Source organism: Ciona intestinalis, chromosome 9 (genome assembly GCF_000224145.3).
Source record: "Ciona intestinalis chromosome 9, KH, whole genome shotgun sequence".
Taxonomy (NCBI): Eukaryota; Metazoa; Chordata; class Ascidiacea; order Phlebobranchia; family Cionidae; genus Ciona; species Ciona intestinalis.
Genome location: NC_020174.2, coordinates 4,966,797 through 4,984,753, shown reverse-complemented (window position 1 = coordinate 4,984,753; position 17,957 = coordinate 4,966,797). Strand labels below are relative to the sequence as shown.

The 17,957-nt window shown below is 36.1% G+C and overlaps 1 protein-coding gene across 1 annotated transcript; it reads left to right on the top strand.

The window, feature by feature from the left end:
* The first annotated feature begins 882 nt into the window (after positions 1-882).
* LOC100177149 (GTPase-activating protein and VPS9 domain-containing protein 1) lies at positions 883-17,179 on the top strand. Its single transcript, XM_018813524.2, has 34 exons — positions 883-1,030; positions 1,327-1,447; positions 2,352-2,461; positions 2,807-2,956; positions 3,310-3,404; positions 3,772-3,841; positions 4,263-4,376; positions 4,957-5,107; positions 5,589-5,743; positions 6,027-6,098; positions 6,512-6,667; positions 6,803-6,926; positions 7,097-7,225; positions 7,518-7,580; positions 7,850-7,962; positions 8,384-8,516; positions 8,855-9,006; positions 9,388-9,482; positions 9,910-10,152; positions 10,475-10,637; positions 10,931-11,051; positions 11,276-12,013; positions 12,078-12,155; positions 12,382-12,500; positions 12,873-13,017; positions 13,232-13,269; positions 13,467-13,597; positions 13,809-14,141; positions 14,462-14,606; positions 14,873-15,006; positions 15,252-15,424; positions 15,716-15,830; positions 16,113-16,383; positions 16,810-17,179. Exons 1-34 carry the CDS (start codon positions 965-967, stop codon positions 16,948-16,950), a joined length of 5,157 nt encoding a protein of 1,718 aa, XP_018669069.1. The 5' UTR covers positions 883-964; the 3' UTR covers positions 16,951-17,179.
* Positions 17,180-17,957: the final 778 nt, after the last annotated feature.

The window sequence follows — 17,957 nt, the reverse complement described above, 5'->3', positions numbered from 1 at the left end:
AAACTAGATAATAGGAAATACCATTCGTGTTCCATATAATGTTCAATGTGTATTACTTAAATGAACTTAAGTTTACAATCAACATGTTACCGTATATACGTAGTAGGGTGAAAGAGAATGGGACACCTGTAGCGCATAATATCCAATTATCGTGATTTAAACAATTAACAACGGTCTATGGGAGTCGTGAGGGTACGGTTTTTATATTTTTTGAATGTATTTTGTTTACAACTGAATGGGACAAGAAAATAGAGTTAAAAGGTGTCCCATCTTTCCCTACCCTACTGAAAAAAACACCCACAAAGTAACATGTGTGGTATATGGGACGCGTAACATTAGTGATCATATGCCATTAATTTCGTATCGGTAGTATAATGGCACCGGTGCTCTTACACCGAGTGCAAGAGTGCTGGGTTCAGCACTTTCTAGAATCTAGATGTTTTAGCGTTGCCATATTTAGACATACTAGAAAGTAATCTTGTAAAAATATATTTTATTTATTTCCAAGACGGCACATTCGTATGTTTGATGTATTCGTAAATGAAAACAATTTTTAAACACATTTTGATAAAATTGTATGACGCTTGTGAAAAAGTGATCATAAAACGGACGCGAAATAGTTTGGGAATCTCCCATCCCTTGTTTTATATCCATTGACCTAACAGTACCAGGTCGTGATGTCTGAGTGAATGTTCACATGGGCAATAGTGGGAAAGCAGTTACCAGCAGCGCACATAGAAGTAGTGTACAGAAATTATTGATCTAATTCTAAAAGAACGGCGTAGCAGTTGCTCTATGCTTTTGTTTATTCAGTAATCTGTGCACAATTTAAACGCGCATAATACAAGTTCAAATGACAAAATGTTTTTGTTGTTATTTAGCTGGTGACCGTAAGGCAATTTTCCTTTAACTGGCGCATATTTAACAAACTATTTCGTAGCGTGTATGAAACGTTAACAGCAATATGACAAGTTTAATGGAATTAATAAGACGACTGCATGAAGAACGACTGTTTATTAAATCTGAGCAGGTTTGAAATTTGATTTTTTTAAATATTAAAACCAATGTATTAAAGAATATAGCCTCCTTTTGTATTGAAGAATATGGCCTTTTACTGCCAAAGACTGACAACTGTAACTATATAGGTGGTCTAAATTGTCTGCCATACATTACAAAATAATTAAAAAAATTATCCTCAAAGTTACATACGTGGTAACTCGTTAGCTTGCACTAGGTGTATAGAACAGAACAACCGTATTATATAGATTGCCGTTACCTCAAGAATAAAATATTACATTCATTCATACAAGTTTTGTTTCATTGTAGGATGCAGTTTGGAAACTAAATGATGAAGTTCGATCACGTGTGGAAGCATTATCGCATACATACTGGGTAACGAGGCAACATTACTTGAATCTAAGCCGCTTAATTGTCAACAGTTCACAAGGTGCGTTAGTTGTATAACATGTACAATATTTTGCTGTTAATTCCCATCTCTGTTTTCAGAAAGATAAATGACACTTGTTTTATTAAATCTGATTTTCCTTACTCTATAAGAAAAGAAAATTTAAAAAACATATGTTATGCAAGTCGAGTGCGTGTATTTTTTTCTTGATTTTCTGTAAAAGATAAGGTGTCTTGTTTAATGTAAATTATACATTGAAAAATTCGAATCTAGTTGGTTCAAAAGGTATTTTTGACTGCAAAAATGTAAGCTTAATCATGATGTGTATTTGCCTCTGATTTTAACATTGGAGGTATAACACTATACCAAGTTTTCCAACATTGTATTATAATTAATCAACCATATTCCCTAACTGGTGCAGGAAGTTGTACTTGTATTGTGTTGTAATCAATGCCTAGGAAATTCCCAAACTTATATTGCTGACACTATGTTTCTGTATTTAGCACATTTCTTTATACTGCTGTAAATAGTTTAAAGTTTAACACATTCTTAATCAGGTAATGGAATACATGTAAAACATAATGTTGAATATTAGGATCAAAACAAACAGGCGTGTCATTTATTGGAAATAATTAAACATAAATGGCTTGTTGTTTGTCCGCTATGTGTTGCCACCAAGCTTCTTTTGACCAATTAAATGTAAATATAACATATTTTAATTGGAAATGTGGTTTAACAACTGTTGTTTTTTCGCTGTATCCTGTTTTTTTGTTTTAATTATTCTTTGATCTTTGCTACAACAATCAGAGAGAAAAATAACAGTAATTGTTATTTGTAGGTAAGAGTTATTCATAGTAGGCCTCTGTATTTTGTATTTTATATATAGCATTTTTCTGTAATAGTTGTATACCATCAATCACACTAATAATAATATTGTTTCCATCAGAAACACCAGCTTTATGCAATCGCCGATCAAAACAGTTGGACAACATTGAGTTTGTTGATGGATATAAAGAACTTGGTTACCAGGAGTCCATGTACTCACAGTTTATTGAAGTAGGTTGTTTGGTAATGCTGAATACATATTTGGTATCCCAGGAATTCCAGTATATTAAAATCCTTGAATAATCTGCTGTTGTGGCACTATATCTTTAGAGCCTCTGCTTCACACCTTAAACATGTAATTACTGTTTACTGTTATGTATTTATACAAACTAAAAGACCCAAATATATTGCATTTTCACATTAATCAAGGAGGTTCCCTATGTTTAACAACTGTGAGTGTAACTACATTTTATCGTCACCCCAGATTTTACCAAAAAAAAGACTGTTGCCTATGAAGTATGCACTCCACTATACTAGCCATGCAGTTTTGTCTTTTAAGTATTTTGTTATTTCTAGGCCTTTATTAACAATCCCACATTCGCCGCTGCATGTTTGGCTTATGGAGATAAACTTGGGTTAGATTCCACATCTGATGTAGCCAGGACCATGGTTATGGGATGCTATGGTAATAATATGGTTGCAGATGATCACAGGCAATTACTTGAGGTAAGAATACACATAGGGATTCAATTGATGAATAAATGTTACTTGTTTATCTTTGCCCGCTCGGGAAAATAACAGTCGTTATAACGTGGGTGTTCTGACATATTGAACACAAAGTAAGGACTGAAAAACGTTTTTTTTTTAAATAGAGAAACATTTAAAAATTTTATTGTTTTTAAAGTTTTGTTGCAAGAAATATTTTCAAATGAATCTGTTTGAATTTACACTTGTTTTGCCTTATAAAAAATAGAAGGATGGTAATTTGTAACCGTAAATATAAATCAAATATTTCCCTGTCAATAGATATATGAATTATTTAACCTAAGGGGGGATGCATTTCATTCTTTTCTCCCCAGTTGATTGAAACATTGATGTTGCTACAACTTGCCACTATTGAACAACCAAGCAGATTGCTACAAAAAGGAACATCAGCTTTCTGCACAGTGTTCAAGTAATTATACCATAAATATCAATGTTTATATATATATATATATATATGTATATATATATATGTACCCATGTCTTTCAATNTGTAAAATAACTAATATATATTTTTCAATTGTCAAATAACTAATATATATTTTTCTATTCTTTATGGATGAAGAACCTGGAATTTAGTTCAGATATGGCCCATTACCCAAACACTCAGGCTACCCCTCAGTGACAGGACAACAATGGTGTCTGCTCTGAGTTACTAGGTTGGAGTAATGTTGCTTTCTTGCCCAAGGACACATATGCCTATCAGTATTCATATCAGTAGTCATTGGCAAATAATTTATTTTGATTAATAATAATTTAGCTTTTTTTTTTCTTCTTAGACTTTTTGCTGAATCCTTATGGTCAGGAAAACTGTTTCTTATGTCTGCGTTACACCAACCAATAATGGAGGTAATTGGGAATATAATACTGTAAACACAATGAATGAGTGGATGAACACATTATTGATGTAGCTTTCCTTAAAACCAATGCTGGCTTAAGGTCTGCTGTTTTGATGATATTCAAAACCTAATTATTCTGAAAATTGTCCACAATTGCTTTAATTAGTTTCATGCTTGTTCTTACTCAATGTTCAATTACTAAATGTGAGGTGATGCTTTTAATTAGTGAAGATTTGAATAGCATACCTTGCAAATGATGCAGTATCCAATCCAATATTTTAGTAATACATCAACGATAAAACAATAAACCAATATATGACATATATCCATAGATAAGAGGGGCAGGCCTATAGTGGCATCATCATACCTTATTGAAAACGTGCTAGGATTAGCCTTGATGTACCCAAATTTAAAAGCAAACTTACTTGTAGATCATTATGGATCACGAACTATTCCTTGAAACAAACCCACAAAAAGTTCTAGCCCGACTCAGCTCCAATGAGATTGCTAAAAGGTTTGGGAGCCAAGATACCCCTGCGTTTCAGGTAACTAGTTATTTAATGCTGTGTTATTCATTATGTATTGTTAATGGAAGTGCCAGGCTTTAACATCTGGTAAGGTCCATGCCGTCGCACCCTGGGTGTTGGGGTAATGGGGCAACTGTGGCTTAAATCCCTGGGTGTTGGGATAATGGGACAACTGTTAAATTCCAGGTCCCATGGCTAGAACCTTACCAATGTATAACAAGAATAGAATTGTATCTATTCTATAAGTTATAAGGTCTTACAGCAGGGAATGTCTGGATGCCTAGGATGTAGGCTTTGGTCTATTACCATCTGTAATATTTTAAGGCTAGTAGTAAAATTGTGTAATGTGTTTTAATTGTCAATCAATCAATGTTTCTGTATCGTGACTAGAATGTTGTATCTATATATAGTCCATAGTAACTTCTTTTGGTGATTATATCTTGAATGCCTGTCCGCGTTGTGACACAGTAGTTAGTGCGCCTGCCTTTAACCCAGAGGTTATGGGTTCAAGGCTGATTGCTGCTAATATTGTGGGTGTATTTGTCCAAGCGAGGATAACACATGTTAGTGTTACATTCAATTTTATTTTCGAAATCAGGAAAAACTGAAGCAGCATGTTGAACGAACAGAGCAAGCATTGATTGACATTTGTTCTTCATTTGTTGATAGTTTGTTACAAACTATGACGTGCTTCCCACAAAGCCTGAGGTGGATTATATCGAGGGCGTTTCATATTGTGAAAGACGCAGGTAACCACTTGTTTAATTATTCATGAAATACTTTTAATTGCTTTCATTCCTAAGCTGCAATTACAGCCGGCTATTTTTAATTGTTTAATGGTTTAGGGTTTCAATTAGTTAAAAGTTTAAGTGTGTGGACTGCCTTATATTAGATTTTAGTACAATTTATTATGAATGTCACATTTTTCTTTATAATATGCAATTTTTTGGTAAAGTAATGAAATTGTTGTGGTAATCTGTTGTAACTGTTGGCACCAAACCTGGTTTAGTGGGGTGAAATTTTCTGCTCTGTATTAAATAGTAAATATTAAAACCAATTAACTAGATATGTTTAATAGAAACATGTATCTAACTATCCCTGCCTTTCCTGCATTTATTAAGTTTGTCGCTTACGGCTGTAAATGTGGTTTAAGTGGTTATGTGCTTATGGTTTTCATGCTCATGTTTTTCTTATGTTATAGTTGTAAGTTATAACCACCCACTCCCACAGGTGTTGTATCAGAATCTGAAGCAAGATCATTAAGCGCTGATTTTCTTCTCCATCAGTTTGTTTGCCCAGCTATTGTTAACCCTGAATTATACGGGGTAACGGGGGATGTTCCACTAAGTGATCTAACAAGGTTTAACCTAATGCAAGTTGCTCAGGTAAGTAGATATACTCATATTGTATCTTATATTATGGCGTATGGGGAATAAAGATTTAATGGGATAACATTTTTTATTCAAGAAAAAAAAGATGGTTTAGTTTTAAACTGAAATGTTTAAAAATGAAGGCTATTGTAAAATGTATATATATATATGGGCGGTAACCTGTAATGTTTGTAATAAAACTGACCAGAAACTCTGCATTTAATGCATCAAAATATGGGTTAACCCACCCAAGAAATTTGATTTGTCCAAACTCTGCATAATATAATAATATCCATAGGTATTACAAGTGATGGCACACTGGAATGAAACTTCCCAACAAAATGATTCGTTTTACTCAAAGCTAGACAAGGTAACTTTCCAATAATTAGTTTAAAATCACTTCATTGTTTCTTGTGGTTATATGTTGACAGTGCTAATCAATACATTGACTCAAACAAAGTTTTCCGCACTATGTTAATTAGTGAACATTTCAACCATTAAGTTTAATTTGTTTCACAGGATTGTGTGTTTAAGTACTCTGCTCTCCCATGTGTTTAAAAAAGATTTGGTGGCTTTGCCAGCAGCCTATGTTATAATTACCTCTGTATGCAAGAACATCTGTGTTATAACGACTGTTAATGCCTTGCCCCGTGACGGTAAATAAGTTACATACGTGGTAACTCTATAAGCAGGCACGAGGTGTTTAACTAAACACCTGTATTATAGCGACTGTCATTGCCCGTCGTTTCAGGATAACCAGTTACATACATACATCTCATCCAGGGCCCAATGAGAAGGTTAATAGATGTTGTGATTAGCCCAAGCAACCAAGATTCAACGCCTGACAATATAGTTAGCCAACACACTCACACTAATCGATCGGTATTCATCACAATTAAACAACTGGTGCAACTTATACATTTCCTTAATGATCTGCAGGTAAGAAAACACAAACTTTAACATCATAATATCTACTATGTCATGTATCTAACATATCTATGTTATTGATTATAATAGGAAAAAAATAAATGCATTTTGTACAAAATGTAAACATCTTTGATTTATTTTCCTCAGAAATCTGACGTACGAGGCGTGGACCAATCAACCCTTGCCGAGATCTTGAATCATCTCCCCGACAATCCACCTGCAAGTGTTGTGAAGGAGATGCAAAGTAATGTCCAACCACCTGACGATAATGGTACGTTAATAGATTGCTAAAACATATAATATCGCGCTTGTTTTAACTTAAAATTAAATCTGTAATACGTTGTTTAATTTAAAATCAAGTCAGTAATATAGATAAATTATTAAATTAAAATTTCCATCTCCTTACTTGTAACCCCTTTAATAATCACAACTATTCCATAGCTGCATCTCGTGGCAATGGTAATTCTGGTTATCTTACACCATCTGGGGGATCAGCTGGTGACTTACAAGGCATGAATAACTCAGGGAATCTTACTCCAGCTAAAAAGATATTTTCAAAAAGTACAAAAAGTATGTGATAACTTGATTCTAAAATATTTGGTCTTTTTTATGTTAAAATCTTTTGTTGAAGTTACTTTAAAGCAAGCATGTTGTTGTTCACAGTTAATAAGGTCATAGGCCCCAAACTTTTTAAAACGCAGGGGGAGACTGATTAATACAGCGCAGAAAATTCTAGGATAAGCCTGCCTACCCTGCCACCCCAGGTTTGGCGCCTATTATTAAAAAAGTGCATGTATAACATACTACGTCTAATACATCATATCATCATATTGAATGCCTTATGTGCTAACACATTAAACAGTAAAGAATCGATCACCAAAACGAGATGAAAGTTTAGAAGTGAATGAAGATATTGCAGCCGGAGGTAGATGGTGCTTGTTTATCTAACCATCATATTATTTTTTACCATATGGTCTTTTAGTTGTATTTGTCATGCATGTTTGTTTATATATATGAAATGGTAAAAAGTTAATATATAAAATAGCTTATTTAAAGTATATGAAACACTCTTACTGGTCCACTTATGTTTGAAGTATATTAAACAGTCTTATTAGTCCACTTAATTTTATCGGTAACTGTCCCAATTATTTGTTATATTTTATAAAACAATGATCATCAAATAAAATTCATTAGATGTTTCTTCTAATGGTAACAACACCCAACCTGATACTATGGGTGTTGTATTAGTGATGTCACTTAGTAATAGTGGACCTGATCAACAACCTGGGACTCTGGGCGAAGCTGAGGTAATGTTTACCTTTATGTTCATCAAATGTATTTAAAAATAGACTAGGTCTATGCTATGTTTAACTACCATATCCTATATTTAAGTGTGTGTTTGTAAACTTTGTGTACTGCTATATAAAGATGAGGTCCTGAAGTCTGCCATAATATGGTACCCAAGATTTAGGCCAGAGTTGTCACATTATGCCAGAAGGCCCAGAACCTAATCTAAGTTTAACTTAATGTTAATCAATTCTAATAAGTGATTGTCTTGGTATAAACTATGTTGAACTCTACCATAGCTCATATTAAATTAAAGTTACAGCATTAAGCCGTATAATCCCTTTCAATATTTTATATTCGTAAATATTAGAGCTACAAATATTTCATACACAATGTTTTATGTTTTAAAGTAATTCTCCAAAAACTGTTTCGTACATGCAGGTATTAGAACTACAAGCCACCCAAACCCTCCCACCCAATGTATCAACCATTGAAGCTGCTTCATTGGACGATGCTTCACTAACTGAGGCTGACGGGCTGGAAAAAAGGTCGCGATTCTCACTTTATTCTGGAGGTTGGTAGCATTCGGGTCTTGTTATTTATCCCAGTGGTCTGTAGTTGTAATAACTTTAGGTTTAAGCCTGTATCAGTTTAATTTAGGGACATTAACCATCATTTTAAAATAACATTCGAGTATCTTGTCCACGGCCACACACAACCACTACTGTAACAGCATCAAGCCTTGAACCGTTACCTCGTAAAAGAATTGCTAACCACTTTAAGATAGGCCTCTTTAGCACATAATATTAAACCTTGATTGTGTTTTAAACAATTAACAACGGTCTATGGGCGTCATTACTACCAAATAGGACAAGAAAATGGAATGAAAAAATGTCCCATTTAATTTTCCAGGCTCGGACCTTAGTGAGGTTGGTGAGGAGCTTCCAACTGAGGATGGAATCTCCAGGACTTCCGGATCATCTTCCATTGATCTTGATCAGCAGGAGGAAGCAGCTGTGGATGATACAAGCAGCTTCCATGCTATTAGCTCGCATGGAAACCAGGTTGGTATTTATATACCTTACATACTATATTTGTACCAAAGCTTAAATGGATATTACAGTTGTGGGACAACCGTGCTGAAATGCATTAATTAAATGGAAAATATTTATAGACAAGTTAGAACAGATATTACATAGGCTACATAGGTGTTTTAACTCAAGATTCTTCAAGATATTATTTTATACTAGTTTTATACTTTATTTTATACTATTTTAATATGGTATGTATAATCTATTTTCTTGGCAAGCCAAAGGTATTAAAGGCGTTGGATCATTACTTTAAATAACCAACACACATACTCATAGGCTTAGTAGAATTCAGAAACTTTCACTGCTTTTAATTATGACATCATAATGGAATCATACTCACCTTTATGACAATAGGATGATGATGATGACGGTGGTGACCAGGAGAGCGTAACGCACGCAAACAACGACGAAGCTTTAAAAGCTTTAAGGAGAAAACTACCAACCTCACGGTAACTAACTCAGTGTTAGGAATAACCATGCAAGTGTAGTTTATGTTGACCATTGTATGTATGTATACTGATGTGCTCTAAACTTTAGATGTAACCAACTATAACAATGGTAACGGGTAAATAACTTAATGTTGAAGAGAGAATCATGAAAATGTATTGATGTGCTTCAATTTGGTGTCATGGCCAAATGTCATTGTCTGGTTTGGCTTACAACATAAAAGAAAGTTTTGTTGCTTAATAGGTGTGTGTTTCTATAGGCAAGACACTTAAATTCTTTAACTGAGTGGTGACTAATGGGTTGACCGAATTGTTAACCATACAGGATAGCAATCAACCAGCCATTATAGTAATTATAAATATATTAACTACATTTATCTGTATAATTAATGAAAATCCATGTCTTGTATCGACATCTCCTTGTTTATAGTGAGAGCATCGAAGACAAAATGCGAAAGTTCGAAATCCGTCAAGAACTTGGGGTTCGTTTCGCGGACCCGGGTGTAACTGACCCACGAAGGGATGAACCAGGGAACCAACCGGCCCCCGTGGATGCGCGCAGCGACACATGGAGCATGGATGTTTATGCTTCGGACTCTGAAGCTCCTGCTGAACAGGATTCGCAGTCGGAAAGATTGGATGAAATATCAGAGGATCCTCCAGGAAGGTTGAGGTGGGTTGGCTGTTTATTAGGGTTGTGTGTTGCTGCTGGTATTCTATATGGGGGAGGTCCTATGGTGTGGCATGATGGGGGAGCTAAGATGTAGGATTTCAGTTTATTGGTTGCTTTACTCAACCCTGCTGTTTTATGAATAAATGTAGACAACTTACTTTATCCTTGCGTGGCTGAAAAGGTCGTTATAACACAGGTATTCTGTTTTATATGCTGCGTGCCAGCTTACCAGTTACCATGTAAGTAACTTATCATATGCTGAGTTTAAGCCCAATTAAGTGTTACACTCCATCTGTACCTACCCATAATAATAACTTTACAGACCAAGCAACAACGGGAGCATCAGCTCCTTCCTTGCTCTTGCTCGTGACGAAGATTCAAGGAGTGATGTATGGAGTGTGGAGGTGCTGCCTAGCGACAGTGAACCTCCGGACATTAGATCAGAGGATCGGCTGCAGGAGCTTGAATCGGAGACGGGGACTGCTGTAAGTAATGTTTGTTCGTGGTGTGTTAGGAGGAAAATATCCTGTGTGACGTCCTGCGGCATGGCAAGTAATTGTATCTGGGTTTAGGCTAGAGTTGGCTCATTAACCCAATACCCAGGGTGCTACATCCTATTAGGGATCTCTGGGTTTGAGCAATGTCTGTTAAGAGTCTTTCATAAGGACATTACTACAATAATACATCAGGACTGGATTCTAATTGTTATTAATTCAAGTTTTGTTCCATTTTATATGTAGTACCAATGGTTTGTATCTGAAAGATAAATTGTTCCCAGGCATCTGAAGATGTGATGGAAGACAACAGATCACGTGCGAGTACCCCAGGATTAAGCGCGGCATCCGGGTTTAGTGGAGTATCGGGTCTAAGTCTTGTATCTGATAATATTCAAGCTAAAGGTGAATCATGTTTTCCCACCTGTAGTTTTATACTGTTGGTATATCCTATAGCACTTAGCTTATATGATAGATATACATATTTTATCTTCATACAGATTACCAGCAAGTAATGAACAGTGTAGTTATAACAATCGTATATATAAGTTGAATTCATTTAGTTGTTCATCCATATTCAAATTAACTAATCATTAGTTTCAAACAAATTTTTTCACATTAAATCGCAGCAAGTGACGAGCAATGGAGTCATTATGATCGTAGTTATGGAAAATGTCCTTCTAGTATTAGTCCCGATGCTGATGACCTGATTAACAGAGGAGGGGGGTCTGGGGAAAGCAGTCACACTGGGGGAGGGGGAAGTTCTAACAGTAGTGAGCCTGATCGTGCTGTGCCGTCATCATCCAGTGCTTCCGCATCACCAAGGTTGGCTGCCAACCAATCTCCTTTATTGATGTCCTCGCGAGCAGATGGCAACATCCGGACTTCCGCATCGTTTGATGCGAAAAGAGTAGAGAAGAGCGTGGCGTGGAACATTCCGAAGCAAGAGGACGCTCCGGATAGCGGGAGTTCTCCAATGGACTTTGAACACATCAATACCATCAAGAGGAGTCCTTACAAGAAGTCTAGTAAAGATTCTCGGGATAATGCATCTTTCACCCCACCACCGAGGCCCCCACCCCCACAACATAAAAACAACCCCACTCCCACCCAACCCTTCACCCCTGAAGTATTACCCCAACCCCCACCCATGCAAACCAGCAAGATAGTTGCATGGGATGAAACACCAGATAATAAACCAACGGACAAACCTCTACAAACTGTCAATCATAACCAGGACTCTCCCTTTGTAGTGGTTAACACACACCCCACTCATGATGATGTGCTAAGTACATTTGATCCACTCAGCAAGAATAATTCAGCCATTCCTAAAATTAACATGGATTCTTCACAAAACCAAACAGATGGTAAACTTACATATGTGTTAAACATTGCTTACAAACTACAAATGTAATTAATTTGTGCTTTCAGAGCAAGAAAAAGTCCCAGAGATAAAACCATCAGATACAGGAGCTGCTACAACCGATAGGCTTGTTAGTGTCAATACAGGTATATACAAGTATATTTTTGCAATATAATATAACAACTGTATAAAATTGTATCTATAATGTTTTAGTTTAATTAGATTTTATATGTTTGGGAAAACATACATTATTTACCTAATGGTCACCCAAGTTCCAATACCATTATAAAGAAATACAGTAAGGATACAGTGCTATGAAAACGTAACAGACAAAAATTAAGTCACGTTATCTCATTATAATACCACAAATAGCAAACAACCAAAGCACCTCCGCACCTCTTGCCACGAAACCAGAAGAAGGTAACAATGAAAATAAACCACATAAGAATAACTTACCACAAGGTGCAAGGCCCAAGGAACCAAATGTACAGGTGAAGGTTTATGTTTGTTTGTTCATTGTTTTATCATTCTATTGTATGTTGGTAAGGACTTTGTCATGCACCCAGGATTAGGCCAAAGTTGGCCCATTACCCCAACACCCAGACTGCTTTCATACATCTAAATAGAAAACTCCATGTGCGATTATTGTGTTATGTCATGGATAGGAGGATATGATTATGTGTCTTTGTAAATATTTGTTTACTACCAAATGGGACAAGAAAACAGAATGAAAGCATATCTCCTCTTTCTCCAACTTACTATATAGAATGAATAAATGGTAAAAACATGGACCATCCTAACCTACTTACAATATTACCCAAAGAATACACTTACCGTATATTAATAACCATACAACACACCAGGATGGTAGGAACAAACCACTGGATCGCAAGAAATCTTGGTGGAAAACGAACCGATTTCCGAGCTTTGCGAAACGCAAGGGTGGGTTACCAAGGTTAAATGGGGGATATGATGGGACGGCATCGTCAAGCTTTTATAATGCAGGATGTAAGTATTATATGGTGATGTGTTTGTAAGTATTTTTATATAGGTGTGGTGTGGTTTAAGTAAGTTGTAGCAGGTTATTATTGTGTGGGTTTAAAGCTGCTTAACAACAAGTTCTAAACTACAATAAGTTCTTTCAATTGACCAATTCTATGTAGGAGCCCACATAAAAAATTTGATGCCTTTTTATGTTTATATTTACCCCTTTTGTTTTCAGCTTCACTGGAAAAAGAAATTCAACTGAATGATTCTGAAGTAAGTTGAACACCAAAGTAGTTGTGATAATTCTACCCGTACTAATAAATGTGGGGAAAATACCTGTAACTAAACACCTGTTAGCCGAAAATGTATTTGAACAGATCTTAATCAACAAAATAACAACATGTAAAAAAACAACAATATTGTAAGTAAATGATACAGAAGCTAAACCCTCAATTAAGTTTCCTTTACAGTTAAGCTCCCCTGGTGAAGACATCTTACAGAAGTATCGACAGAAAGTATCGAACCAACAGAATGAGAATGGAGCAGGGGAGCCTGGGTTGGATCCTGGTATCTACTCAGGGGAATCACCTGACCACCAAAAGTAAGTTTGTATCATTCTATAAAGAGAAACAAAAATTGTCTAAAAGTTGGGCTGTTTTGAGTTAATTCATTAATTTTTCTCATCAATATCACTTATAATTGTATAGTATAAAAATTTACTTTATTTTTTTATCTAACTTAGTAATAATTTTTATAAAAAAAGTTTTTTTAATATAATTCTCCTATAAGAGGTTCTTTATATATCTCCCCAGTATAAGCGGATCCACAGCAACTGATGTTCAATCCCCACTAAGTGACGATACTGTGACAACTGCAACCCGTGGCGCGTCATCCAATTCCTCATACCACGGCACGTGGCATGGGACACATGACATCAAATCTCGTGCCACGCCGGCTACATGTCCCATGGCTAAGGGAGAATCGAAAGAAGACACGAAGAGAAAGCTAAGGAAAGCCCTCTCCTTGACCGAACCACCCCCTGAGCCCCCGTCCCCCGCCCTACTTCTACTTGGGGTGATGTCTCCCAACTCATCTGATGCTTTATTTGTGGAGAAAAGAGGGGGGAGGAAAAACGATCGGACAAAGTTTGTGGCGTGTTTGCTTTGTATGGATAAATACCCCTGGTCCATGGAGAATGTTTTACTTAAACATGCATATATAGGTGTTAGTGTAATTGGAAACCCCGACCTAAATCCTAGTACCCATGGCATTTCTTACTGTAGGACCTTAACCATATATTCTAAAATGTACATATACAATGTTGAGGTAATGGGCCAAGTCCGGTCTAAATCTCACACACACAAGAATTCACACGTATTGAATAGAAAGACCACTATGTTTGTTTTTTTAGCATAAAATGCAACAACAATTTTTTTTATACGTAATCCCCCACCCCCCCTTGCAGTCAGAAAGATCACTTGATGTCTTTTCTCCGTGGAGCGCATGCTGAAGCCCTCATGCTCCACGATAGATCAAGGATTGCTCATCTTGATGAAGTGTTAAGGAGCATCTCCCAACTTGATGATGCGGGATGCAGGGCCATCCTCCAGGTGATGAGGATCAACCCTAATCTTCAAATTTGTTGTTGACAGAGTTTTTTGGGCAGAATTGAATTTCTTTTTTAACAGAATTTTTGTTTTTAGTTTCAACTTTCAACACAAAGAGATTTTTTATTTTTAAAACTTTTTTTTACTTTTTTACTTCTATTGGATATGATTGTCTTTTTTGGCACGTATGTTGAAAAGCCAAGACCTTATAAAACCTATCAAAACTTGAGGTTTTGATCATATTCAAAGTAACAATATATCACCTACAGAGCATGTGGAATGATTGCAACCACCGTTCATCATACGCAGCTTATTTAATACGAGCACGACAACATCTGTTATCGACGTCATCGTATCTACAACACATGACTACGTGTGCTGAGATGGATAAAACAATTTGCAGGTTAATTATAATATATTGTTGTTGCCAAGTAAATTACAAGTGTGAAAGAGATAATCTGGTTATTTTCTTAATTGCAATCTTAAAGGATTGATGTTTCATCATTAACCTTAAACCGATAACCCAGGAGGTTCTCACAATATGTTTATACCTTCCCTAAAGGGATTAAGCTTGTTTATATATCTTTACTATTACAAGCCAATTAATATGTCCTATACAAATCTCTTAACTTTAAACCGATAACCCAGGAAATTCTTCACCTCCCAATGCGTTCGTATCTTCCTCAAAGAGAAGGAAAAAGTGGTTTGGGACTTTAGGAATAGTTTCATGAGGTTAGGAGCATCAGATGAGAAGGTATCACTTGTTGGTTCGTTTTTATCGTGGATCAACTCGAGGATGGGAGAGGATCGGATATGGGAAGGTGGGGGTCGGTGGATGGGTTACATAGTGTGTGTTAACATGCATGAACAACAGAAGGGATTGTCTGAAGTGTAGAGGGGGAGGAGAGGTTGTTCAATAAAATATTTTGTGAAATAAACCACTGTTGAGCAACAGTAAATAAGTCAAGTGAAATTCCTGGACATATATATTCCCAAATACAACTTTTGTTTTGTATGCATGGCCTAAATCAACTTGGAAACCCAAGCTTTTACAACTTTAACACATTTATTTTTGCTCCTAATTTATTGAACGATATTCCATACCTCCCCAGGCGCAAGTGACGAGCAAATGCTTGAAGCTGAAAGTTGTGTTGAACGCATCATCTTCACTTACATAGATAAACACGCCATGTTTCCTAATGGAGATGGAGACTTACTTAGAGATCAGTATGTGGGATTGTAACTTATAAGTGGCAACCTAGCAATCTAACAAGTTGTCATGCTGGTTGTCCTATACAGAGTTTAATTTGAGGCCTTTTCGTCCCAAGTTAAAACAAAGACAAAAATACAAATAAAATTTAGCTTAAAATAGAATTTTCTAATTCTGTTGTATTAGTTTTTTTTCTTTACTAATTTAAACACATGTATATCTGTGTAAAAAAGTAACACATCGCTCAGAAAAAAAAGTTTTCTGCAATCCTAATTTTAATATTTCCAATATCCCTACAGGCTGTTCCATCAACATATTTCACGGCTCTCAGCTGTTCTAACACCTCTCCATCCCTCCCTGCAAGTTCGACGCAAATATCTCAAAGAGAGTCCGTGGTTATCTGCACAAAGAGAAGCGAGGATGTTATCTGCTCATAGATCTCCTCGTGGGAAGCTGGATGCTGCTCTCCGATGTTGCAGAGCGGTGATGCATCTTCTTAAACTTGCAGATGAAAGTGAAGCTCCCGGTGCCGATGATTTCACTCCAGTGCTTGTGTTTGTATTGATCAAGGTGTGTTGTATATGAGTGCATGTAGTTTATTTGCTGTTTCATACACGTTGTACCACGGCCCACTAGAGATCTCTAGTAGGACGTGGTTGTACCCGTTTACGCGTTACCTTGTATTTAGCTTATGTATTCTCGCGTGGCGGGCAGAGACAGTCATTATAACATGTGTTCTGTTACATACACCTCGCGCCTGCTTACGAGTTGCATTATTCATTTAAATAACCAGCGATCAATTTCTGGTATCTCAACTTATTTTTTTGTTTTACCCAAATATGAACTTTGTTTATTAAGAACACTTTGAGCAACAAAAGGGTTTGGCTTGTTGTAATTTTATATTTTGAACCTTATAAATCTAGGTCTTAAAATACAACCTAGCATATCATACTCCAACATGTTTAGTCTTAATATCTTAACTCTTTACTTTAACAGGCAAACCCAGCCCATCTACTTTCAACAGTTCAATACGTTACCAGTTTCGTGGGCGATCAACTAACGGGCGAGGAGTCTTACTGGTGGATGCAATTCACGGCCGCTACTGAGTTTATTAAAACTATCGACGAAAGAAAATAAATTCCGAATTTAAAAAAAATCTATTTTTATTTTTTTCAAAATTTTTAAATCATTTCTATTTTTGTTGTAATTTGTTACTGAAACGGTCAAATCGAAATAAATTGAAACTCCATCGGTGCTGGTGAAGCATGCACCTTAACGTTGCACTTTATAATAAACTACGACTACCAACATATATTTTACTCTTCTTCGTATCGTGCGTACTCAATACAATTTGTTTCATCAAAAATTGTGATTTCGTTTACTTTTAACCACGCCGAAAAAAAGCAGTTGAGTAAATGTAGTAGGGTGGGGGAAGATGGGACATCTTTTCAATCTATTTTCTCGGCAGTAAACAAATAACATTCAAAAAATTGTAAAACTGTATCGTCGCAACTTCTATAAACCGTTGTTAATTGTTTAAAATATGATCAGGATATTTGAGGCTAAAGATGTCCCGTCTTCCCCCACCCCCTACTATATATTTAGTTATCCCCGCGTGGCGGTGCAACGACAGTCGTAAGAAAAAGGTTGTTCTGTTTCATTACACCTCGTTCCCTCTTACAAGTTACCATACTCATTCGAATGGCCGGCTAACGAAATGATGGTATATAGTAGTTGTCGGGTAAGATGGGACACGCTGCGTTCTCTTTTCTCGCCCCGCTGGTAGTAAACATACTTGGTAACTCGTAAGCTGGCGCGAGGTGCACACCCGTGTTATAACGACTGTCGTTTTCCGGCCACGCGAGGATAAAGTAAGTTACATTCATTCATTCAAACAAAGAAATATATAACCTCACCACTCTAAAGATTGTGTTAAATTGTTAAAAACACAATTAGAGAATGTTAAATATTATGTGCTAAACTTTAACTGAAGCAGCTAAAGATATCCATCTTACCACACAGTGATATATTCACGAATACAATTGAAAAAAATGTTTTCTTTATGACGTCACATTTTTTGTGACCAAAGAACGCTGGAATATAAAAGTTTCGGAACTTGAATGTTTTAATTTATTCTAAGCTAT

Coding starts and splice junctions, on each gene's coding strand:
- LOC100177149 (XM_018813524.2), top strand. CDS start 965: ATGACAAGTTTAATGGAATTAATAAGACGACTGCATGAAGAACGACTG. Junction 6,927..7,096: donor CCAACCACCTGACGATAATG/GTACGTTAATAG, acceptor ACTATTCCATAG/CTGCATCTCGTGGCAATGGT. Junction 16,384..16,809: donor TTGTGTTTGTATTGATCAAG/GTGTGTTGTATA, acceptor TTACTTTAACAG/GCAAACCCAGCCCATCTACT.